The sequence below is a fragment of the Ambystoma mexicanum genome, chromosome 5p, assembly GCF_040938575.1.
Source record: "Ambystoma mexicanum isolate Mex_15411 chromosome 5p, UKY_AmexF1_1, whole genome shotgun sequence".
Lineage (NCBI taxonomy): Eukaryota > Metazoa > Chordata > Amphibia > Caudata > Ambystomatidae > Ambystoma > Ambystoma mexicanum.
The window spans coordinates 134,645,215-134,670,602 of record NC_090930.1 but is presented as its reverse complement, the minus strand read 5'-3'; the positions used below and the strand labels follow the sequence as shown (position 1 = coordinate 134,670,602).

At 48.6% G+C, this 25,388-nt stretch overlaps 1 protein-coding gene across 3 annotated transcripts in view; it reads right to left on the bottom strand.

Annotated features, from left to right (window-relative positions):
* LAS1L (LAS1 like ribosome biogenesis factor) overlaps positions 1-25,388 on the bottom strand; it is a 948,139-nt gene that overhangs the window by 687,184 nt on the left and 235,567 nt on the right. For all 3 annotated transcript variants that reach the window (XM_069612531.1, XM_069612530.1, XM_069612532.1), the window contains exon 4: positions 4,278-4,359. In XM_069612531.1, the coding sequence (XP_069468632.1) occupies positions 4,278-4,359 (82 nt within the window). The remainder of the gene's footprint in view (positions 1-4,277; positions 4,360-25,388) is intronic.

Below are 25,388 nucleotides of genomic sequence, written 5' to 3'. Positions count from 1 at the left end.
TGCAGGAGGGGCACGGGTATCTCTGACACACAATGCAGGATTCTTCAGTCTGGTTTCCTGGCCTTACACTTTTTATTCTGAAGGATTCTGGAAAGTAACGGTTTCTTGCTGGAAAGGTCAAGGGTATCTCACTCCTTGTGCAGCCTTCTTGGTTTGCTGTCTTTCTTCCCTCGTTCAGCTGACATTGGGAAAATACTGTTCCTTCGTGTGCTTTGCCTCGCTCAGTGTGCTCTTGTGCTCCGACTTTTATCCGTGTGGGGACACTTAAAGGAAGTCAGGTGTGAATGGGTACCATTAATTGCCTGACCATAGTAGTGGGACATGTCAGGTACACTGCCCGGGTGTGAGTCTGTTTTCTCCCAGAGCGGGCTGTTGGTGTGAAAGTGTTCGTGAAGGAAAGGGGCTGGGGTGAGCAAAGTTCCCACATACCCTACCGGGTATGATGGGGAAAAGGTGTTATTGGGAGGGTGATACTGCGTCTCGCCATCAGGTGTCCCTCTCCCCGAAGACCCCTTACCCAGGTGATCCTCCCGCACTAGTCAACCCCAAGGGTCTGATCCAAAGTCGATGGCCATATCCTGGCCACCTGAGAGAGAGACCCCCGGGGACTAGCAGGTGAGACACCTTGTGGTTTCTCACAACATACATTCAGGGTCTTTGACAGATTGGGATGATCTTACCAAGTGACAAATAAGACGAGCAGTAACCCACAGGTGGATACAACCCTAGGTGATGCATGTCTGCCTCTTGGAACCACATCTAATACCACACTGGGATGAAGAATAAAATCAGCCTTCAATTTAGCATTCTTCGATCTAAGCAGGCAGTTTCTCTCCAGCCGCAGCAAGAGAGACTAGTGACTAAATCCAAATGATATTTTCTTTGATTTAAATCACTCGAGCAAGCAAGGCAGGAGGTTTTTCAGATTTGGATGCTTTTCTTGAGGAACGTCCAGACTAATAAGCAAATTGGTATCCTATTGCCTGGAAAAAATAGCAAAATAAAACAAAACAGGTGCTGTGCAGGATTTGAAATAGCTGGGAGCAGTTTAGCTCCTGGTTAGAGCCTGCAAAGTCTGGTTGGCTTGACACCAATAGCTACCAGGAGCTACATTTAGCTCCACAGGCCAACTGTTTGCATACACATAGATCCATATAACAACCCTGTGCACTTAGGAATGTGTACAAGTGAGCTTTAGGACATCCTCCAGTAAACATTTAAAGCATAATGGAATATAGACTTGACAAAAAGTTATAGTTTGCATCTCATGTGGGAGGTACATTTGCAACATGCTTAGGAACAGCTCCTGGTTTCCAGAAGTAGCTCCTGCTTACTGAGTGAAGCTTGATACCCAGGAGTTGCTTTTAGCTACTGCTAATCAAATCCTTATTTGGATCCCTAGCTGTTTTGAGGCATTTTAACAAGCCCCAATAAATCGATCTTGGTTGTTCTTATGCATCCTTGTTCCACAAACAGTGATTGTGCAGAGTGTGCTCATCCCAAGTTTTGCATCCCACCTGGAAACGCATAGTCCTGAAACTTAATGAATGAGATCCTATTTCATCCTGGATCCCCGACAGGTGCAGCTGGGTATTCCCTCAAGAGACAGAGAAGAATATCCATTACCTAGAATGTGGGGAGCCATGTTGAGAGCAGGGAGGATAGCCATTTCCCAGAAATGAAAAAATAAAAGTAAAAAAATAAAATGACAAGACATAATGATAATGGAGAAACTGACAGCCATAGCATGAAAGCACTTTGTACTGTTTGGGACCAATACAAATGTCCACTAAATACATTATTACCTGTGGTCTTTTCATGAGGAATATCGATTGCTAAATGGGAGGTGCGGCGACGTATCAGAGGGCATGGCAAGAGGAGAGGCCCATCATGCCTAGAAACACTTGTGTACAGGCGCATTATAAATGCCATATGATATCCCTGTGCATTCTCTGCTAGAATTGCAGAATGTTGGGCTGAGTAGGGTGGTAATGGGGTGCCACGAGGGCTGGGATTTTCAACCTTGAGACGATATGAGGAGTTGACGCCAGTAAGGAGTGTCAGGGGGAAGGCGATATACCCTCCTAGGGAAGACGACTTGGGGAGCCTGTTGAGATTTGGAATGGGATTCTACCTGAAGACTCATGTCTACTCTTCAGTGGTCTGGACGAGACGGCGGGTGCTACTTTCTGTTACTGAAACTTGCTCTGAAGAGGAGGGCGGGGCAAGGGGGTGATAGTTGATATAGATGGAATGAGTATTTGTGGAGTATGTGTAATGTGAGAAAAATTCTGATATCATTTCATTTTACCGAGGAAGTCCAAATGAGACTGAAATACATAGTAGAATTGGCTTACAAATCCTTAGGAAGGCAAGATACCCAGCATTTTAGATTCACCTACCGTTAGGGAGAATTCCGATTTCTGTGCTATTTCCCTTCAACTTTAGAGACCCCACTCCTGTGTCCTTCGTCTCTAGGAATCCCTGAATGCAACCAGTCCTGAGTGGCTAGCTGGCTGTCTTTTCAGGGCAGCCACCCTGCTGTGTGATTGGCAGCCTAGGCTGTGCATGAATGGGAGAAACCTGCTTAAAAAGGCAAGGGTTTTGGGGCTAGAGGCAGAGTGAACCACTGGGAGAAACACCAGATGGAGAAACCATAAACAAAGCTTGCTGCATACTCCTGGACCTTTGAATTGCCCAGTGAAGCCCTGCTGCTGTGCTGAAACACCTTTTTCTGATCGACAAGAGAAGCTCCGGAAGGGACCACTTCTTCCATTGGGTTAGCGGGACCATCTAACCGAGACGATCTCCACAGGACCATCTTCCCTGATTGAACTTCTTCGATGCTGCAAGAACAGAGTACCAGGGGTCGAGAAATCTGTAGTCTATGGCAACGTCTGCAAACCGGCCAGAAGCTCCAAGAGTCTCCTAAGCAGGACGACCAGAGATAAAGTCACCTCACCAGAGTGCAGGACCCAAGGGGTAAAGGAAGCCCAACCAGTATCCAAGATCCGCAGTGGTACGGTTTACCGAGCGAAAAGAGCCGTAGCTGCCGACGAACTCCAAATTGCTGCTGCAGGAGCCCTCAAAACGTCCTGCCTCTTATCCCCACGACTAAGGCTCAGGAACCCAGGTTCTGCACCGCTGCAACAGGGCAGAACGCAGCTGGACCACTCTCCTGCAAACCAGAGGTACTGTTTCGACTTGGGGTACTTACCTTGGTGTCTTTTTGAGCTGTGCTTTTCTCATTTGAGACTTGCAGTGGCTCACCTTGGAGTTGATTCCAACTCTGCTTTTCACAGGTTTAACAATGTGTGACCCTACAGGTGATTTCTACAAAACTCTCTAAATTTGTGCAAGACTTTTTATTATCTAAGAAGTGCCTCAGCTCCATAGACTGTGCTCCAATTGACTTTGGCCGTCCTGGCTCCCTGCAGACCGTTCTAGTTCATTGACTTTGATATTTGTGTCCCTCATAGGTGGTAACTTGTTTTAGACTTGTTGCTGGGAAAGGCTTGTCTAGATTTCACTGGCAGATTTAGTTATCCTCACATATATTGATAACCTGTTTAACCTTTGTTTCCTTCCTTTAACATTTCCTTCCCTTTCTGCAACCTCGGAATCTGCAAAGTATAACTAGTAGTATATAAATGCCATTACTGTCCTTGTGAATGAAGTCACCTCCGGGTGTAGGAAGTGTGTAAAAAGCATTTCCAAAGAGTATCCACTAACTTATGCAGATTCTGGAAAAGTATATTAGATTGTTAAATATCTTGCTCTTTTTAAAGTAAACTTATTTAAAAATTGATGTTAAATAACTATTTATAACTGAAACCTTGAGTGTAAGTGTTACTTGGATTTGCTAATTGTATTACTACAGCTCTACAGCTCACATTTACCCCTCTTGAGATAGGCGTAGCTGCTCAGTCCCACTACCAACTTGTGTAGTACAGACCTATACCAAAAGGTGGCATATCCAATACCAAGTAGATAAGTGTTGTGTAGTCTCACACAGTGTTACTATACCAATTCTTACCCAACACCTGCTCCATAGGATGCACAAGTTCAATGCGTCTGCACATTTATCCCAAACACCAACTTCATCAAAAGAAGCTTCCAAGACTCAGAGCCATGTAGGTGAAAATTAATGGGACTTTTTAAACGGTGTCAATGGAGTAATTGACACCGTTTAAAAAGTCCCCCCCCCCCACTCACCCCCCCATCCCCAAAGGGGCCCTGCAATTACATATGCCATAATGTGGAAACTCAAAGCTTACCTTTTCGACACCAGCTTAGATTGGGTAGCTTCCCGTGAGTGAAGTCATGGCGAAGATTCACAATCCACTCAGGAATGTTCATCTGTAACACAAAACAGGGACTGACTTAAAAATCTAACCAGTCAAAAAGCATGCATTGAAACTAGGCAAACAAAACTGACCGATAGTTTAATTGCATGCCACTAAAAGATGATGCTGCATATTATGGATAAATAACTTTGAGCAAACGGGTTTGACAACTTACACAGAAAACATGTGCAAGCCTTACTGGCTCAGCAGTATCCAAGTTACAAAAATCACATGAAACCAAGCATTTACAATTTATAAAGATATGCAAAATGTGACTTCCTATAATAGTTTGTGTTTAGTACAAACCATTGTATCCTTCATGTTTTGGCCAAATTTCAACAAGTGCGAGATTAGCGGGAGAAAGTTGTACCGGCTAAAGTCAGTGTGTTTCTTTGAAGTAAGGAAGCGGTGTAGTCTTGCTGTGAGGCCTCAAGCACTCTTCACAAAAGGGTGAACAAGACCCTACATAAAATGTCTGACAATTTGCAGACAATAAGGACTGGTGGGGTGCTGCTTATGGCTTAAAGCAGTCACTCTTTAATTACGGCAGTAGTAAAAGCAGTGTGGCATAGAGCATCTTTACTTCATCCTTATCCTGCTTTTATGTAGAGAGGGTACAAGATCAGTGACGACAAAAGACATGGAGCTCAATGTATACTTGATTTATATACAGTCACGGAAACTGGAACAAACTACTATAGAAATCTCTACAATAATAAGGAAGTGTGTCAGGGATGGATCAACACAGCACAGGATAGTTCTACGAAGTCCCACATCATATGACGTTTTTCAAAAGCATGACGTTCAGACCTGATCCTACAAAGATTTGTCATTCCAGGATCATCGGATCTACAAAGCAATGTGTGGCCAACATAACGTTCCAACCCTTTGCTTAACAAGTCCTCAGCTTCAACACAAATATTCCAATTCATGGCCAACAGAAGAAATCCCAAAACCTGCTCTACAATGTCCATCCCTTTTCTAGAACACAAAATAAGAAGCAGTTCTTCCTGGGAAGGCTTGTTAGGGAGTTTTATCCTTGTGCTTCATCATCCCCTCTCCTAGTGAGACCCCCATCACTTTCTGATGGACATCTGGACCTTTTTCTTTTAATCCTTTTATGAGTGGAGCCGTTTTCCACTCATTCAATCTTATGGGCTCCGTATTTTGGAACGCTACACTCTGTATTCTACCTGTACTATGACGTCTGTCTGCTCCATAGCTCTTAAAGGCATCTGTATTTTGCAAGTGCAGCACACGGCTCCTTATGGGCAGTGTTGCTTGGGACCCTTCGGGTCCTCCTTTAAGACTCTTTCCTATATCCTCAAGTTCACTACAGTTCTCATGGATAGAGAGATAATGAATACCTCTCCCAAAACTCTATAGTCAGAGATTAGCACACACCATCTTCAGTGGAGTGCATATACTTAGTATCCTTTCTCTCTGCTCCTGTGACTTTTTAGTCACATAGATAGACAAATCACCTGCTTATGGCTGGTGGCAGTGGACGTGTTCTACCAACTATTGTGTATTTGTTATACCGCAGGCTATGTCCATAGCCTCGGTAGTGCACAATAGGGGCACCCAAGTACCAACTTGGGACCGCCCTTCTTTTTTTCGCCATTACTAGCGTGGTTGTTCTTTGTTAGCCCTTCTTCTACCATTCTGGGAGGGGGAGGTCTGTGTGTGTGTTTTGCCTTTGGCGGGAACCAGTAGGTATCCCCACCTAGGCCCCAGAGTGTCTGGGCAGGTAGGAAGTGGGGGGTGTGGGGGGGAGGAGGAGTCTACCCTGTCCTTTGTCTGCCAGAGTGCCTGAATCGGACCAGCTCCCACAGGGGGGTCTGGCTGTCCTGATTGGACAGCCAAACACCCCTTTCTGTAAAATGCTGAGAGAGATTGCAGAGGAGTGTGCTCTGGAACTGTATAAAAGGGGAGGCTTCTGGAATGTAAAGCAAGTCGACCACTGGAAACAGAAGTAACCGAAGAAGGCGACCAGAGACGCCGGCAGACCCTTTGCAACACCGTGAAGCGACCACTGCTGTCCTGATCCGGTTTTCTATGCGAGAGAAGCTCAGAAGGAGAAGACTCCTTCCCTTTGGCTGGTGGGAACAACCAGTCCCAAGACAAAACTTTGAAACAAGCCATCTCCCGAGGTCCTAGGAGTTTCCAGAGCTACTGAACCCCAATACCAGGAGACCTGCTGCCCATTTCGAGTGCATCGTCATAGAAAGGCTGAATCTGTCAAAATCTGTGCTGAGCCCGTAAGGACACTCCAGAGATCCGATCCAACTTGCCCAGACCCCATCACCAGAGTGTGGGACTGCAGGAAGCGAAGAAGACTGACCGGACGATCCATGTCCTTGGTTGGAACTGCTGAAAAGGCGCCAAAACCGCAGAGTGAACCAAGAAGTTGCTGAAAGCCGTGCCACAGGTCCCCCCCATTGACACTTCTGCTGGAAGACACCATCCATTGTCCTGCCTTTCATCACCAGACCAAGGAATCCGAGGTCCAGTGTCTAATAACTCTAGACACAGGAAGAAATCTTCAGGAAATCTTCATTCTTTGCTGTATGCCAAGACTTCAAGCCCTCTCCAAACTGCCTTTAGCTACGGTGGAGTTTTATGACTTAAAAAACTTTCAGGTGAAGAAACGGTCTCTAGACCTTCAACAAAGCTCATGTTGCACCAACCACTCATTTTCCTCCCTTTAAGTGACTTTTACTATATGTGTTTGCAGAGTAAATGCATTACCGTATAACCTGTGAAAAACCGCATGAGTGCGCAGGTACCGATGCTCCGATAACCTTGTCTCTTCCGTTTCTGACGTTACTACAAATGTAACCGTGAACAAACACAAAAGTGAAAGCGCCCTTTGAAGTGTATTATCTAGTATTACTAAATATTCTACCATTACAAACAAATTCTCGTGTAAACATAATAAATATGACATGCATTACTTTCCGTAAAAGCATTTCTGATGATTGTATCTGCTTAGATTCACATGCTGTGCATAGTCCGACATCCAGTGGTCACTGCGGATTATTGCATCTTGTTTTTGGAAAGTCGAAAAGGGAACATCGAAATAGGCCTGCCTGTAATACTATCCCTATAGTGGCATGTAGTGTACCCAAAATCCCTCCCGCGACGAGGTCCCTCTGTTTGTATTTTTTGTGCCATGAGGGAGCCTTATGACTACGTGAGTGAGTACAGAAAAGAGAGAAGTAATAAGACGTCTATGTTCCTTCCATCCGAGGGGGGAGGAAGGGTGGGCGCATGTGAATCTAAGCAGATACAATCATCAGAAATGCTTTTTTACGGTAAGTAATGCATGTCTTCTGATGTTTGTTCATCTGCTTAGAATCACATGCTGTGCATAGACTAGCGAGCATTACTCTGAGGTGGTGGTGGGTTGTGAGAAGGAACAGTAGAGGAAAGATGTCCTAGTACTGCTTGTCCCACCTGGGAATCAGATCTAGAATGGGCATCTAGACAATAGTGTTTTGTAAAGGTGTGTACAGAACTCCAGGTAGCCGCCTTGCATATGGACTCAAGGGGAACATTTGCAATGAATGCTATGGATGCCCCAGTGCCTCGAGTAGAATGTGCTCTAGGCTTGAAGGGCATTTCTCTCTTAGCAAGAGTGTAACAGAGTGATGCATTGGACAATCCATCTAGATATAGTGGATTTGGAAACTGCATCTCCTTCTCTTCCTGCCGCCACCGAGACAAAGAACTGATTAGTCTTTCTGAGTAGTCTAATTCTTTCCATATAAAACATGACCGCCCTGCGCACATCAAGTGTATGCAGGGTCTTTTCTCCCAAGTTTGATGGGCTTTGAAAGAACGTTGGTAGTTTTAAAGACTGGTTGACCTGGAATTTTGAAATTAACTTCGGTGCAAACCTAGGGTGTGTGAGTAGAACCTCCTTATCTTTGAACTGTTACAAAGGGATCTAGTATAGAGAGCGCTTGTAGTTCACTCACTCTCCTAATGGAGGTGATAGCTATCAAGAAAACAGTCTTAAGAGTGAGATATTTAAGGGTTGCTTTATGCATGGGTTCGAAGGGGGAGCCCATTAGCCTGGTCAGTACAACATTCAGGTCCCATCCGGGAGCTGGGTTAGATATAGGAGGGTGAATTCTTTTCACTCCCTCCATGAAGGCTTTAATAACCGTAACTTTCCACCATGACACCCTATGTTGAGACCTAGTGTAGGCGGAGAGTGCAGCTAGGTGAACTTTAATAGAATTAAAGACCAAACGTGAGTCCAACAAGTGAGTCAGGTATAGAACAAGCTGTGTGGGAGAGCAGTCAATGGGGGTTGATGCTCTTGGACTTACACCAGATGATGAACCGTTTCCACTTGCTAGAGTAGCAGTAACAAGTGTTCGGTTTCCCTCTGAGGGCATGGGTGCAGCGTTTGGCCCCTGTCCTGTGACAGCATGTTGTACGTTCCTAACTGGTTCCTGGAGCATCTTGTGCACTATCTTGTTGAGGAGGGGAGTCGGGAGGGGGGTGGAGCATAGACAAATTTCCCTGACCATGTTATCCAGAGACCATTCAGTTCAGTTGCGAACAGGTCGATCTCTGGGAAGCCCCATTCTGCGAAAACGGAGACGTCTTCCTGTAGTCGCCATTCGTACTCTGCGGGCAGAGGGAAGTCTCTGCTGAGTTAGTCTGCCAGAAGATTGAGGTCCCCTGGTACATGTTGAGATAACAGGAACATGTGTTTGAGAGCCCTTTTCCATATGTTCTGGGACAGCTTGGACAGTCCTGGAGAGGGGGTTCCCCCTTTCTTGTTCAGGTGGTACATGGCCGTGGTGCTGTCCGAGGATCAGCACCGTTTTCCCCTGTAACTGTTGTCTGGAAAGCCTTCAATGCTTTGAAGACCGCCAGCAGTTCCAGCAAGTTAATGTGCTTGGATGCCACACTCTGAGTCCAAACTCCGTGAGCAGTCTGATGGGATAGGTGAGCCCCCCCCATCCTGTGAGGGATGCGTCTGTGGTTAGAGTGGCTTCCACTGCGGGGGTTGCGAAAGGTTTCTCCAACACAAGGTTTTCCTTCGACCACCATCGCAGCGAGAGAACCAAGGCCTGCGAGGCCACCACTAGATCGTCCCATTGTCCGCTGGCCTGACACCACTGGCTGTTGAGCCACTCTTGCATTGGGCGCATGCGCAGGCGCGCGTGAGGTACCAAATAAATACATGACTCCATCATTCCTAGCAATGGCATGGCCTTGCGTACCGTCACCTCCCGACTGGCTACATATTGAGGGATCTGAAACAGCATGTTTTGGACCCTCTCGTTGGAGGGGAAGATGAGGCCGTCCTTTGTTCGAATTAGAGCCCCTAGGAATTGCTTGACCTGGCTGGGGTCTAGACTGGACTTCTTCTCGTTGATGGAGAAGCCCAGGTGGAACAAAAAGGTCTACAGTCTTTTGGGTATTTGAGAAGCATGTTTCTTAAGCCTCCCCTGTTATGAGCCAGTCGTCGAGGTTAGGGTAGATGGGAATGGACAATCTGTGCAGGTGTTCTGCTGCCAGTACCTTCGTGAATACCCTTGGCGCTGAAGCTATGCCGAAGGGTAGCACTTTGAACTGATAGTGTTTGCATCTATCATGAACCTGAGGTATTTCCTGTGCGCTGGCAACATTGAAATATGAAAGTATGCATCTTTCATGTCCAGTGTTGCCATGTAATCCCCTTGTGTGAGCAAGGGGATTACCTCCTGCAAAGTCACCATACGAAATCTTTGAGGTTTTACGAATTTGTTCGCTGGGTGCCGATCTAATACAGGTCGCATGGTTAAATCCTTTTTGGGTACAAGGAAGTACACTGAATAAATGCCCTCCTTTACCTGTGATAGAGGCACGTCCTCTATTCCTCCTTTTTCCAGCAGCAGTTCAACTTCCTGAAAAGGGATGGAGAGGTGTTCCGGTGATAGGCGTCTTCCCCTTGGGGGTCTGAATGTAGGGGACCGACTGAATTTGATGCAGTAACCGTGGGCTATTGTTGACAGTACCCAACAGTCTGTGGTATTTCCCTCCCATGCTTGTAGGAATGATGTTAACCGGGTCCCCGCCAGAGATGCATGGGAGGGGACCCAAACTTTTGGGTCATTTGGTGTTGGTAGCCAGGGAGCCTCTGGGAGTGGGACCCCGACCTCTTCCCTTGCCACAACGTTGTCTTCTCTGAGCATATTGTCCACTGGTTCCCTGAGGGGAGGAACAGTTGCCTGCTGAGGAGTATTGTTGTTGATGATGATGATGATGATTTGGCCTGTTGCCATAACACCGCTAATTAGGAGGTCTTGTGATTTGGTCCAGAGTCTTTAGAGTTTCAAATTCCTTCTTAGCGGTCTCCAGTGCGTCGCCTACCGCCTTACCAAACAAGAGTGTTCTAGGGGTTTGTTGATGAGGGACGCTTGGGTTTCAGGCTTGAAACCTGAGGTTCTGAGCCAAACATGACGCTTAAGAAGTACACCCTGGACTAGTGACCGGCCAGCCGTTTCCGCAGCATCTAGAGTGTTCTTGATGATGCTTTGGTTTACCCGAGTAACTTCTGTCACAATGGCTAACAAGCGTGTTCGCATGGGCTCAGGGGCTTCTTGTAGGCCTTCGCGCAACAATCCCCATTGGGCATCAGCGTAGCTTGCCAACAAGTATTGTTGTTGGCAATCCGCGTGGAGAAAGTTGCCTGGGATGTGATCCTTTTCCACAAGGCATAAAGCTTCTTCCCCTCCTTGTCTGAGGGTGCTTCGCTAGTAGATAGCAGAACCCCCGCCCTTTTCCTCGTGGTGGTTACTACCAGGGAATCAGGTATGGAGTGACCCCTAATATATAAGGGATCCGACGGTGAGGGGCTGAACAGCTTCTCAATTCTTGGGTTGACACCTCTAACCAATGCAGGTGTGGATAAAGATGGAACGAGGCGTCTCTTGACTGAGGCAAGAAGGGGTATGGCCTGGCTAGTAGGTGGTTTTTCCTTAATTATTTTCTCCACAAAGTCTACTTCTGGAGTAATTTCCCCTGTGTCAATTTCAAAATGTGCTGCCGCCTTGCGTAGCAGTGCATTGAAAGTGGGTTGGTCATCCACAGGTGACGGGTTTCTGACCGGTGTGGTCTGAGGAGAGGACAGATCCAAAATGTCAGGGTCTGTTGACGCCCCTGGAGACTGCCAGGGCTGTGATCCACCTATGTCTGGGTCTTCTTCAAAGCCCCCTAGAGGGTCTACTAGATCCTCAGTATTTAGGAACTCTTCATCTTCCTGAAAATGTGAGTCCTAGGGTCTTCATGGTGTAGCTCTCTTGGCCTTTTGGGTGTAACATGTTTAGGGGTGGACATAAACCTATCTAGTTTGTCTATATACGATTGAAATCTTTCCATAGTCCACTGGGATAGCCCTGAACGGTCTAGTGGTGGAAAGTTATGCTCCTCCGCCTCTAGGCTTCGAGATCGCTCCCATAGCGTGGAGGATATACCCCCGTCGCCCTCTGAGAAACCTTCTCGTGGGCCCGACACTGGGGATGTTTCTTTAGCTCTTCCCTTCGACAGGGGGGGGGGGGGGCTAGAGGTTCTGGCGTACCCTCCGTAGATTTCAGCGTCTCTCTGGCCTAGTGAGCGGGTGTTGGCAACTCTTTCGCCGCCCGTCTTTGAGCGTCAGAAGAGACTATTCTAGCCAAGTTTTCGGCGACTACTTTGTCCGTCGTGGGCTGGTCATGAATGGTTCTCGGCGTTGCCGGAACCTTTTCGCCGACGGTCGCTCTCTTACGAGGCGTTTCGTCTGATGTTTTGGTGGTAGCGCTCTTGGTTGCTGACGGACCAGTCGCTAGTCGCGCATGCGGGATAGCTGGCGACCCTTACGGGCGGCGCAGGCTGCCGGTAGATTCGGCATCTCCGTTGGTGCTGGGGCCTTCAGCCGTGGGTTGTGTGTTTAGTTTTCACTTTTTCATGTGCGTCGGCATCACCGGAGTGTACATCCCCCTCCCATAAGTAGGGCGTGAGCCGAACCTTTCGGGGCCGGGGACAGACGCGGAGGAGCGGGAGCGCTCCATAGAGAGGTCAAAAACCGCTGATACGGATGTAGCGTTATCACTATCCCCCTCATCACATTCGGCGGCGGAGTGAGGAATCAGCCTTCGACATAATGTAGGCTGCCCACCTCTTGGCCCTGCGGTCCTTCAAAGTTTTTGGACGAAGGAGTTTACAGGCCACACAGCCGGCCTCGTTGTGGTCGAGGGGTAAGCATTGGTTACACCGCTTATGCTTATCCTTCCACGTGAATTTTCCGTTACAACGAGGGCAAAATCTAAAATGAGTCCTCTCCATAGCTGAGGATGTAATAATAAGTGATAACGACCCCAACGGAAAGGGGGGAAAAGAGAAAGGCATTCTTGAAGAAAACAGAAATGTCCACAACAACCCCCACTCTCCCTACTGTGTAGGCTGGTGAGCCCGGGCCACGTGTTCGGCAGCGCAGATAGGATCGCCTCCGTCGAAAACACTGCCGAAGATCTGGACTCGGCAGGGAAGTTGCTTAGCCGTCGAAAGCGGGCTGGAGGCGTTTGGATTAACGATAACTGACAAAAAACAACCAAGGGTCGAATAATGGTAATGGCAATGTCTCTTACGAGCCCCGCATAAGGCGACCAGTATTCTGGGAGTAAAAAAAACAATCTGAGGGACCTCGATACGTGAGGGATTTTGGGTACACTACACGTCACTATAGGGATAGTATTACAGACATGCCTATGTTGACGTCCCATTTACGACTTTCGAAAAACAAAATGCAATACTCCGCAGTGACCACTGGATGTCGGACTATGCACAGCATGTGATTTTAAGCAGATTAACAAACATCAGAAGAACAAGTTACTTTCTTACCTGGTAACGTTCTTTCGATGGGATAGTCCGACGACATATTCCATATCTATGACATGTAATCACCACAGCTGTGCTGCTTCGGAAACTTTTTTCGGCATCTGCGTCCTGCGTCGATGCGCCGTCGTCGAGGACCTCCTCCGACGTCCGACGTCATCCGATGTGATAAGTAGGACGCACGACGCCCGTAGCCTCAGTTGTAGTTTTTTTCCCCCAGAACGTGTGACATAAGTCAACTGCCAGTCAAACACAAAGCCTTGCGGAACGTAAGCTGCAATCGCAAAAGAAATTCTGCAGCGGGGAAGGCAGGGCGGGAGCGATATGGAATACGTCGTCGGACCATTCCATCGAAAGAACGTTACCAGGTAAGAAAGTAACTTGTTCTTCGAGGGGATTGGTTCCTCCGACGTATTCCATATCTATGACAGACTCCCAAAGCAGTACCAGAGCAAGGAGGAGGGAAAGAATTTAGAATCAAAATTTAGAATAGCCAATCAAATAGCAGAGCAAAGGACCGCCTTGCCAAAGGCCAGATCCTGCCCTTGGATGGAATCGAAGGAATAATGACGTACAAATGGGTTTATAGTGATAATTTCGACAACAAAAATGTCGAAAGTAAAAATTTCGAACAAAAAAATGTCGAAAAAAAAAATGTCGACTTTTTTTTTTCAATGCATTTTTTTTCGAAATGTGGGGGTTCCCCCCCAACCCCCCTTTTTTTAATTTGTTTTTTTAATTTTTCCCTTTTTTTTTACTCCCGAATCCCTAAAATAAATATATAAAATTTAAAAAAACGAAAGTCGACATTTTTTTTCCAACATTTTTTTGTCGACATTTTTTTTTCGACATTATGACTGCCCACCGTACAAATGTATGTACTGAAGCCCAGGTGGCTGCATCACAGATGTTGCGAATAGGAACACCCCTCTGCAGGGCAGTAGATGCAGCCACACCCCTGGTAGAAAGGGCCCGCAAGCCAGCCGGTGGGTCCTTACCCGCCAAGCGGTAACACTCCGAGATGGCTAAAATAATCCAGCGGGACAAAGTCTGTTTCGTCACAGCTTGCCCCAAACGCTTTCCAGCGTAACCAATAAAGAGTTGATCGTCCACTCTGACCCGGGACATGCGTGAAACATAAAAGCTTAAAGCTCTCCTAGGATCAAGCCTATGGAGCCTCTCCTCTTCTTTACCAGGATGCGGAGGAGGATAGAATGCCGGAAGAACAACCTTCTGGGCCAAATGAAATTCCGTCACGACCTTCGGAAGAAAAGAAGGACGAACTCGAAGGACAACCTTGTCCTTGTGAAATACAGTGAAGGGTGGCTTAACTGAAAGTGCCTGTAACTCACTCACTCTGCGAGCGGAAGTAACCGCAACTAAAAACACAGTTTTCAGAGTTAACAGCCTTAAAGGGCAAGAATGCAAAGGCTCAAACGGAGCACACATAAGAAACTTAAGAACAAGGTTTAAATCCCAACCGGGCACCAGGAAAGGGGACGGAGGGAACACATTAGTGAGCCCTTTCAGAAACTGTGAAATTAAAGGGATTCTAAAGTAAGAACACTCTTCAGACGAGCGCTTAAAGATGGACAGCGCCGCCAGGTAACCTTTAATGGTACCCACTTGCAAGCCCCTGTGGGCCAAAGAAAGTAAAAAGGACAGAACCCTGGGGATGTCACATGCAAAAGGATCCACATTCTGAACTCTGCACCAGTCGCAGAACTTACGCCAACGGCAACGGTACAGAGACTTAGTTGCCGGCCTTCGGGCCGAAAGCAACACCTCCATCACGTCTTCAGGGAGGTCCCAATCCTTATACCTCAACCTTTCAGAAGCCAAGCGTGAAGGTTGAGGGATCTGACCTCTGGATGGAGAACCTGACCCCCCTCCCGTGAGAGCAGATCGTCTCGGTAGGGAAGACGACGCGGAGGGCAGATGGACAAGTCGAGAAGGTCCGGGTACCACGTCCTCCGAGCCCACGCCGGAGCAATGAGGATCATCCGGGAACCGAACTTCTGTAACCTCCGCAGCACTTGCGGGATGACCGGGTCTGGAGGAAACGCGTACAGCAGCGGGAATGACCACTCCACCACGAACGCGTCTCCTAAGGCTCCTTTTGGAGGAAATTCCCGTGAGCAAAACCTTTCGCACTTCCGGTTGACACTGGAGGCGAAGAGATCCACTTGAGGGGTCCCCCAAAGGGCGAAGATCTCCAGGAGAATCTCCTGAGCCAACTCCCACTCGTGAGAGATCGTGCTCTGCCTGCTCAGAGCGTCTGCCGTCACGTTTTCGTCTCCGGCGGCCAGATGAACTGCCGAGATCGAAACATCCTGCTGGATGGCCCAGAACTCGAGCTGCATCGCCTCCCTGCACAGAGGAAGTGACCCTGCCCCCCCCTTTTTGTTGAGGTAGTGCATGGCCACTGTGTTGTCCGTCAGGATCAGGACATTCTTCCCTCGCACAGTCGGCAGAAAAGCCTTCAGGGCTAGCCTGACGGCCCTCAGCTCCAACAGATTGATATGGAGTCTAGACTCCGACGGAGACCAACGACCGCTGACTGTCAGCCCCTTGGCATGAGCTCCCCATCCCGTGAGGGATGCATCCGTCACGATCGTTACCTCTGGCCAGGGAAGCCAAAATGGAGCCCCCTTCATCAAGTTGCCTTCGACGGCCCACCACAGAAGGTCCCGGGTGACCGAGGACGGCACCTGAACCGAGTCCAACATCCTGCCGGAGGACTGCGACCATTGCGTCTTGAGTGCCCACTGCAAAGATCTCATCCGCAGGCGAGCCTCTGGCACCAGAAGAATGCAGGATGCCATGAGGCCGAGCAACCTCAAGAACTCGAACGCTGGGAGCGTCTGGGCATGCTGAAACTTGTGCACCATCTGCTGAATGTGAAGAGCCCTCACCTGGGGAGGAAAACACTGCCCCAGGGAAGTGTCGAGCACTGCTCCGATGTACTGGAGCCGCTGCGTTGGCGTCAAATGGGACTTCTTTAAATTCAGGGAGAAGGCCAGCCTGTGAAGGGAGTGGCAGGTGACGGATAGATGATCCAGGACTTGCTCGGGAGAGCTCCCCCTGATCAACCAATCGTCCAGGTAGGGGTAGACGTGAATCCTCCCTTGCCTGAGATGCGCTGCCACCACCACCATGAGCTTGGTGAAAACCCTCAGGGCGGAGGTCAATCCGAACGGCAGGACCCGAAACTGAAAGTGCGAGTCGCCAACCGCGAACCTCAGGTACTTCTTGTGCTTGGGATGGATCGGCACATGGAAGTAAGCATCCTTGAGGTCGAGTGACACCAACCAGTCCTGAAGCTGCAGGGCCTGGAGGACTTGAGAGAGAGTAACCATCTTGAACTTGTCCGTCCTGAGGAGTTTGTTCAAACCGCGCAAGTCCATGATGGGTCTCAATCCCCCGTCTTTCTTGGAAATCAAAAAATAAGGGGAATACCATCCCTTGTTCCTCTCCGCTACAGGCACCAGTTCTATGGCGCCTTTCTCCAGCAGGGCTTGAATTTCCTGCGCAAGGAGCGGATCCGGACTCTGCAAAGAGAGGTTCCCCGGTGGATTGTCGCGAGGCCTGTGCCGAAAGGGAAGACAGTAGCCGTGTGTTATGATCTCCAGAACCCACACATCTGAAGTAATGGCTTGCCACTCTACAAGATGCTGCGCCAGCCTTCCCCCAACCGGCGAACCATGGGACATGGCCTCATGACTGAGTGGGAGCGGCTGCGGCGTTACCTGAGGGCAAAGAGGCAACTGCCCGATCGGCCTTGGCACCACGGGTACCCTGTCGTCCACCTCTGGTACCCCTGCGTTGGCCTCTTTGACTGCCAGCTCCTCTCGCTTTACTGAAGGACGAGTAATAGCGAAAGGAACCACCCCTCCACTGCTGTCCCCTAGGACGAAAAGGCAGAGGTTGGCGAACTGCAGCGCCCAACGACTTCGCTGCAGCTTTTGAGGTCTGCAACCTCTCAAGGCTCTCGTCAGCCTTGCTGCCAACCGTCAAAGGGCATGTTGAGGAGCCGGGACTGCACATCAGGAGCAAACCCCGACTTCCGCAACCACGCAAACCTGCGTATCACGGTGCTCGCCGCCATGGACCTACTGACGCATTCAGCTAAGTCCAAACCCGACTGAACGGACTCACACATGGCATCCTTACCATCCTGGACCATAGCAAGGAAACCATCCCGTTCGTCCCCTTCGGGAATATGTTCAGCCGCTAACGCAACACAGTTCCACAGAGTGTGCGTGAAACGAGACAAGGCACAAATGGAGTTGGCTGCCTGAAGCGCCATACCACCAGAAGAAAACACTTTCTTCGCCCAGCCATCAAAACGTTTGTCGTCCCTATCAGGAGGGATGGTAGGGTACGACGCCTGCTTTGCTGGGGCCGTGGCCGCCTGCACCACCAAACTCTCCGGAGTGGGATGCCTGGTCAAGTAGCAGGGGTCGCTACTGGCTGGACGGTATTTTCGCGACAAGGATCTGCCCACCGCCGGGAGACTCTCCGGAGCAGTCCAAGCAGCCGCCACCCTTCTCTGTAAAGCCATATGGTACGGCAGTACCGGGTCAGTAGGGGGACCAACATCAAGGATGTCCGTCAGATCATCCTGCACAAACTCCCCTGGGGGAGCAGACCATCCCAAGTACTCAGAAACCCTAGCCATAAGGCGCCGGTACGAGGAATCTGCATGAGAGCCAGGCTCAGGCCTACAAAACTCCACCTCCGGAGAGGTGTCCAGTCCACTGGCATCATGCAGTGACTGCCTCAAATCGTCAAACTGACTATGGCCCGAGACAATTTCATCTGGAACCTGACTAGGAACCAGGCCATCAGAATCCTCATCCGCCTCTGAAATATAGTCCAGGTGGCGAAAAGAAGGCACCCGAGAGTGGTTGCTCTTAACCAGAGCCTTCCTACGGGGTTCTCCTGTGCCACGGGGTACCTCCGACCCGAAAGGCGTCTAGCGAATCGGCGCCAGCGTCGAGAGAACCGGCATCGGCGCCGAGAGGATCGGCGTCGACGTCAGATGCAGCGCCTCCAGTATCGGCGGTGTCGACACAGCCTTCGAGGCCGGAGCCCCGAGCGTGTCCCTCGACGACCTGAGCGTCGACGGCTTCGACGACTCCCTCGGAGCCGGAGCCTCGAGAAAGCCTGTCGACGCCCTCGACGCCTCAGACGTCGATGTCTTCTTCGAAGACCTCACAGGTGCACACGGTCTCGAACGCGCCGAGGACCGGGACCTGAAACGGGTACGTCGAGAACGAGTCCCCTTGTCCAAACGGGACCTCTCCTGTGACTCGTGCCGACCACTCTTGCGAGCGGTGTCTCTCGACCTCTCACGACCGACCCCACTCGGGGGCGCGGACGGCTTAGTACCCTGCGACTCAAGAATCGCCAGCATTTTCTTCCCGAAGGAAGCCCATTCCACCGGCGTCGCACGGCTGGTGGGGTAAGTGACGTGCCGGGCAGAGTCCTCCGAAGAGGACCTGGAAGACGACCTGTGTCGGCGCTTCCGAGAATGCCTCGAAGAGGCTGAGGAGTGGCGAGACCGACTCCTAGAAGGAGACCCACAAGACTTCCGACGATGACGCGGAGAGTCACCCCTCGAATCATCCGTCGAAAGCCCCGCAGACTTCGACTTCCGGGGCTTGGACACCCGACCTACCGACAACTTCTTCTTACGTTCGCTTAAGGCTTTGGACGTGAGCGACTTGCAGTCGATACAGTCATCCGTGTCGTGGGCCTCCCCGAGGCACCAGAGGCAGGCGTCGTGCGAGTCCGTCACCGACATCTTGGACCCACACTCCCCGCACTTCTTGAAACCCGGACGCGGGGTCGAAGACGAAGTAGAAGACATCTCCACACGAAGGATTTTTCACAAAACGAACAGGTTCGAAGAACCGAGAAGAACAGAACTCCAAAGAGTCAAGGCGTTGAACCGAGAAACACGAAGCAACACGTTCATGGAAAAAACGGAACTGAGGCTACGGGCGTCGTGCGTCCTACTTATCACATCGGATGACGTCGGAGGAGGTCCTCGACGACGGCGCATCGACGCAGACACCGAAAAAAGTTTCCGAAGCAGCACAGCTGTGGTGATTACATGTCATAGATATGGAATACGTCGAAGGACCCAATCCCCTCGAAATATCCTTTATAGAATTATACGTGGAAGTGCTTCTTTGCTGTGCCTTTCTAACTAAGATTCAGAGTACTTACCTACAGCTCACATCTTCCTCTTAAGATAAGCCTGACTGCTCTGCCACACTACCAAGGTCCTGAACTAGTACAGACTGATGCTAAGAGATGCTAAACTCCTAATCAAAGGGGCATTAATTAGTGCAAGATCCCTTACGGCTCATGCACTAGATGTGGCTGATCTTATCCTAACTCATGACCTCGACTTCATCGCCAGCACTGAAACAAGGCTCCACACTGCCTCAGGGCCTCTACTTTCTCTAGCTATCCCCACAGGTTATAACCATCAGAAACGCCCGTAATACAAACCAATCCAAAGGAGATGGCATTGTCATCATCCATAAAAACTCCATAAACCTCTGTATCTCCTCTGTGCATCAAATCTCATCGGCAGAAGTGCTGACAGCTAAACTTGCTCTTACCCCACACCATTACACTACACCTAATATGCAGGCCGCCAGGGCCTCTATCCACCTTCTCAGAAGATTTATCCAACATTCTGGCAGACAACACTAAAATCAATTCTCAAATTATTGCACTAGGTGACTTCAACTTGTGTCTCTCTGACACTAATGATACCGCTGCCCATGTTATTAACAATAGGCTCACTAACCTAGGCTTTACTCTGCATATTAATAAACCTACACATTCCAAGGGCAGAATCCTTGAATGGTTAGCCGACTTTAACTGCGAAATGAATGTGGAATCCAACCAACCTTGTGCTTGGACTGACCACCCTCTAATCACCTTTAACATCCCAGCTAAAACTATTAGTACAACCTCAGACGTCGCACTTGCAATTTCCACATGAAATAAGCGTGACATAAGCTGTGAAAAACTCCTCCCTCTTATCTTATCAGTTCTCAACGAACCGGCGCTCTCATGCACCGACCCAACTGTCCTGGTCGACACCTTCAATCAGACTATACTAAAAGCCCTTGACCACATTGCCCCCTCTAAACTGAGAAAACCTAAACCTCGAGCTCACCTTAACTCCTGGTTTACACCCCAGCTTAGAATTCTACGCAAAGAAAAACGAAACTCTGAAGCGCGCTGGAAAAGTAACCCCACAGAAACCAATAAAGCTAGCATTATTCTTGCAACTCTAAATTATAAGGAAGCCATACTCCAGGCAACAAAAAAACAAACAAACGCATTGTTCAATGACAGCTTAACTTCCTTGGTCTTAGGTCTGTCTTCTGCCCTACTGTTATTACTGTAAACACCGTATTTTAATATTTAACTGTATCTTCCTCTATGCTCTGTATGTAACTGTATTACTCATGTATCTGCAACACGTATGTATCGTCCTTTATCTAATGTATGTAACCGTAACACTCTGCAACCTGTACTGAAAATGATGCGCCCGGATGCCTATTGGCCTGCCTGCGCTTTATAAATAAAACAAATACAAGCCAAATCTAATACCAAAGAGCTGTTCAGAATACTAGAAGAACTGGAATCCCCTGTCACCGTACCGGACACTTGCGCCAAAGATAGCACCTGGTGCACTAATATTCAAAACGCACCCCTTGGGAAGATAGCCTCCCTCCCAGCCAGAATCAATGACAAAATAACTGTTTACAATTCAACAAGCAACCTACCATTCACTCGACTAAAAACAACCCTAGCCATGACTCGTTGAAACCATTCAGCTTTTCACCCCTATCCGTTACTTTAGTTGAAAATATTGATCAACAGCCTTAAACCCTCTAACTGCCAGGGGGACCTATGCCCTGCGCCCATCATTAAGGAGGCCTCCCATGATCTAGCTCTGTTCATTACCACTCTCATTAACTCATCCTTCAGCACTGGGATTGTACCCGAAAATTTGAATGACGCTTGGGTTATCCCACTCCTAAAAAAAAAAAAACAACAACACTGGATGCCAACTAACTAGAGGCCCGTCACAACGGTGCCTTTTCTACTAAAAATCCTTGATCGAGCTGCTTACTTACAGATTCAAGAATACCTTGAATCTAACAAACTCCTGGGACTGAGGCAATCCGGGTTTCGACCGCGGCACTGAAACTGCCCTCATTGATCTCAAAACTCAGATCGAAGACCGAAAAGATGAGGGTAAATTTGCCCTACTACTTTTACTTGACCTCTCTGCGGCATTCGATCCTGTAAATCACCAAATATTATGTCGACAACTTAAACTAGCTGCCCACTCTCGGATAAAGCAACGGCCCGGATCAGTTCATTTCTGGATAACAGATCCATGCAGGTTTTTTCCCCCTTGGCAGCAGCCATACCCTCACCAGTCACCTGAGGGGTACTACAAGGATCGTGTGTCTCCCCTACTTTGTACAATGTGTTTACAAAGCCATTATTTGATATTCTGGTCTATCTGGGTGTCACACACCAATTATGCTGACAACACCCAGATACTCATCCCTATCACAGGAGATTACACAACTGACTCTCTTGCTGTTAATTCCATCTACCAAGTCATCCAAGCCTGGGTGGCGCAGCATGAAATGACAGACCTCCTCATCCTCGGCTCTCACCAAAGACTCAACAAACTAGATCCTTTGTTTAATTCCTTCACCATTGATGGCAACACCATCAAGGTCTCCAAGGACACTAAAACATTAGGTATTTACATTGATTCCACCCTATCCCTGGCCATTCAGAACTAATGCAGTCGCCTCCGCAGCTGCCTACACTTGGAAGCTGATCACAGCCAGTCGTCCTTTCTTATCACCAGCTAACTGCATTACACTAGCCAGGACACTAGTGCTGTCAGAAATCGATTACTGTAATGCCCTCTATCTTGGCACCAACCTTTGTAACTTAAACAAGTTACAAATTATCCAAAACAATGCCATCAGAGCTGCACTAAATATCCCCAGGAACCAACATATCTCAGACACCAGACGTAGTATACGCTGGCTCGCAGTATCACCACGAATCTCCTTGAAAACACTTGCTCTCACTCACAAATGCCTCTCTAACCAATCACCCAGCTACCTGGCCAATAGATTCTCCATCCACAACTCTAACATACCCTGTAGAACTGCTCAGACTAATTGCCTAACCATACCACGCTTCAACCTCCAGAGATCTGGCGGGAGCAGTTTCCCAGTAATGGCTGCCAAACTCTGGAACTCGCTTCCTAACCCACTAAGAGCGGAACCCTCCTTCCAGAGATTCAAAAACATGGCCAAAACGTGGCTTTCCGCCAAAGACTCACCCCCGACTACTCGCCAGCCTCCATTCATGCGATAGCCACCAGCCTCACCTTTGTGTAAATAGGCAACTGTTTATCCTGTACTTTCTGTTTATGTATATAGCTGTAACGTACTGTAATGATCTGTCTGCTTTTACCATGTTGTAACCTAAGTGATGCGCCCGGATGCCCATGGGCCTGGTGCACTTTATAAATAAAATAAATACAAATACTAGCAAGCAGTATCAGGAGAAGGAAGTGGGTTGTGAGACGGTACGGCAGCGAATAGATGTTTTAGCACAGTTTGTCCCACCTGTGAATCTGCTTTAGAATGTGCATCAATGTAGTAATGCTGAGTAAAAGTATGCATGAAACTCCATGTAGCTGCTTTGCAAATTGCGTCTAGAGGGACATTTGCAATAAATGCTGAAGTAGCTCCTGTACCTCTGGTAGAGCGAGCTCTTGGAGTGAAAGGCAGAGTTTTGTTTGATAGAGTGTAGCAGAGCTGTATGCATTTCACTAGCCATCTGGAGATGGCGTTCTTTGAAACATGATCACCTTCCCTGCCAAGTGCTATGGAGACAAAAAACAGTTGATCTGTTTTCTTTGTTTTTTTTTTTTTAACATAGTACAAAACTGCCCTCCTTACATCCAGTGTATGGAAGTTTTTCTCAGCTGAGTTTGATGGATTTTGAAAGAAAGCGGGTAGTGAAGGCAAGCATCCCCAACCAGCACGATCCTCCCCGCAATGAGAGAAAACGACGGACTCTCCCAAGTTGGGAATAAGGCCAAGACAGAGTGCGGGTGAGCTTAAGTGGGAGTTTATCAATCAAATAGGGCATGCAAAGAACTCTGCAAACTCCGAGAGCGCTCTGTCTGACAATAGCAAAGACAGGCGTATATATTTACAAAAATCAAAACCCACAAACTATAGGGGGCACAAGTTCAATGGGATTGGGTGGCGACGACTAACTATAGGTGCTGCTGCGGTGTGGTTGGTCTTGGCTGGAAGACGTCACTGGTCAGCCTCGTGGGTAGGGCTGGGCCTGGCAGGTCGGCTTGAGTTCATCCGGGCGGTGTTGTTGTGCCAATGTGGCCTGTGGCAGAGATGAATGCCTTTCTTGACTTATTTGCCCTAGGCCATGCACACCGCAGTCATTCAGTCATTGCAATATTATTCTCTTTAGTAAATCTTTCAATAGGTTATTCTACAGGTTAATGCAACACAGGAGGAATGCACCTTGTGAGGGGTCTGGTGGCCGTTTGTCAGGGCATGATTACCTGTGTCCTGTTGACCGGTATCATAGGTCGAGGGGCTGGGTCTTGGGGCATTGGACGGGCGGTACATGTCTTTCTGTCTTGTTAGAAGTTATTATGAATGGGCCGCTGTATATTACCACAGTGTTGGGTGTCTTGATTATACCGAGTCATAAGTCTTAAGATGATCCGGTGAACTGTGGGGTTTACGAGGGGGCGCTGGTGGATCTGTGTATTCAAGCAGAGGTTTACTGCCGTGTTGTAAATAACGCAGGTGGCGGGCAGTGGCCTTGGGAGCTACAGAGGGGGCTACAAATCTTTGAAGCGGCTCCGGTCTGGTCGGGGGAGGTGGAGGAGTGCGGCGCGGGCCTCTGCTTTCTTGCTGGGCAGTCTTCGTAGGGTGGGAGGGGGGATGACCTTGCACGTAGTCTCAGAGGTATCTTCCTCGTGTGTTGCCGACTTTACAGGCGAAAATACTACAAACGTTTGAACATTCTATAACACTTATTTGAGTCACTTGATAACATACATTCCAATTTTACTACATGTGTTTTGAATACAACCAGTCTGAGCAACTTGTTTACACGCTACGTTTTAATAACTACAGCATTTAGTTATATGCATATACAATTACAGTCGGTGAGGTAGCCGTGAGGTGGGTGGAGTACATAGAAAATGACCCGCCACTGTATGTGACAGTAGTGGCACACAAGGGGCTCAAACGTACACACATGATACGTGCATTCTCACACGAGCCCTCTTGTATTGTTACATTCATCCTCTCTTGCACTCTAGCAGCATTAGTCTGGTTATGGCACAGGACCATGGAGTGTCGGTTTTTTAGTGATATACATAGCAAATAACCCTTGAACGCTCTTTCATTGTTTGCACCCTACTGCAGTGGTGTGGGCTCTTATATTGCTAAGATCATGGAGGTATGTATTCTATCATGGTTATGCAGTTTGCAGGTTTTCGTAATAGCAGAGGGTTTGTGGAGAAGCGCACATTTTTGCAAGTGGTCTTGACATTAATATTTTGGGGACTTTCAGCCACCTGATGATCATTTTACAGTTTTTTCTCATCACCCAGGCCTGCAGGCCGGGTCAAGCTGGGAGCAGTGATACACTGTGGAGGGTGAAATGTTACAGTGTTAGTATATTGTGCTAGCTCATGTCCGCCTTGTTCGTGGCAACAGGCTCACAGCGGATCTGCCAGGGTGTTGCGGTAACAGGGATAGTTGAAACTCTTCAAGGGTGGGGGCCGCGCTGCAGTGCGCAGAGCTCACACCATCTTTGTTAGACAAAAATCGTTTCTGAGGCCTTTCTAAATTCAACGTGAGGGCAATGTCTTCAGTAGGTGAGCCCCCCACCGCCTGGGCCCTGGCGGTATGGGAGAACGCCCAGTGAGCCATGGCCCTCACCTGGGGAGAGATGTAGGCAAGGGGGGTCCGTTAGACCTTCCCTCCCCTACAGTAGTTCAATGGATTGGTCAACATAGAACTTGGATATGAACTTTGG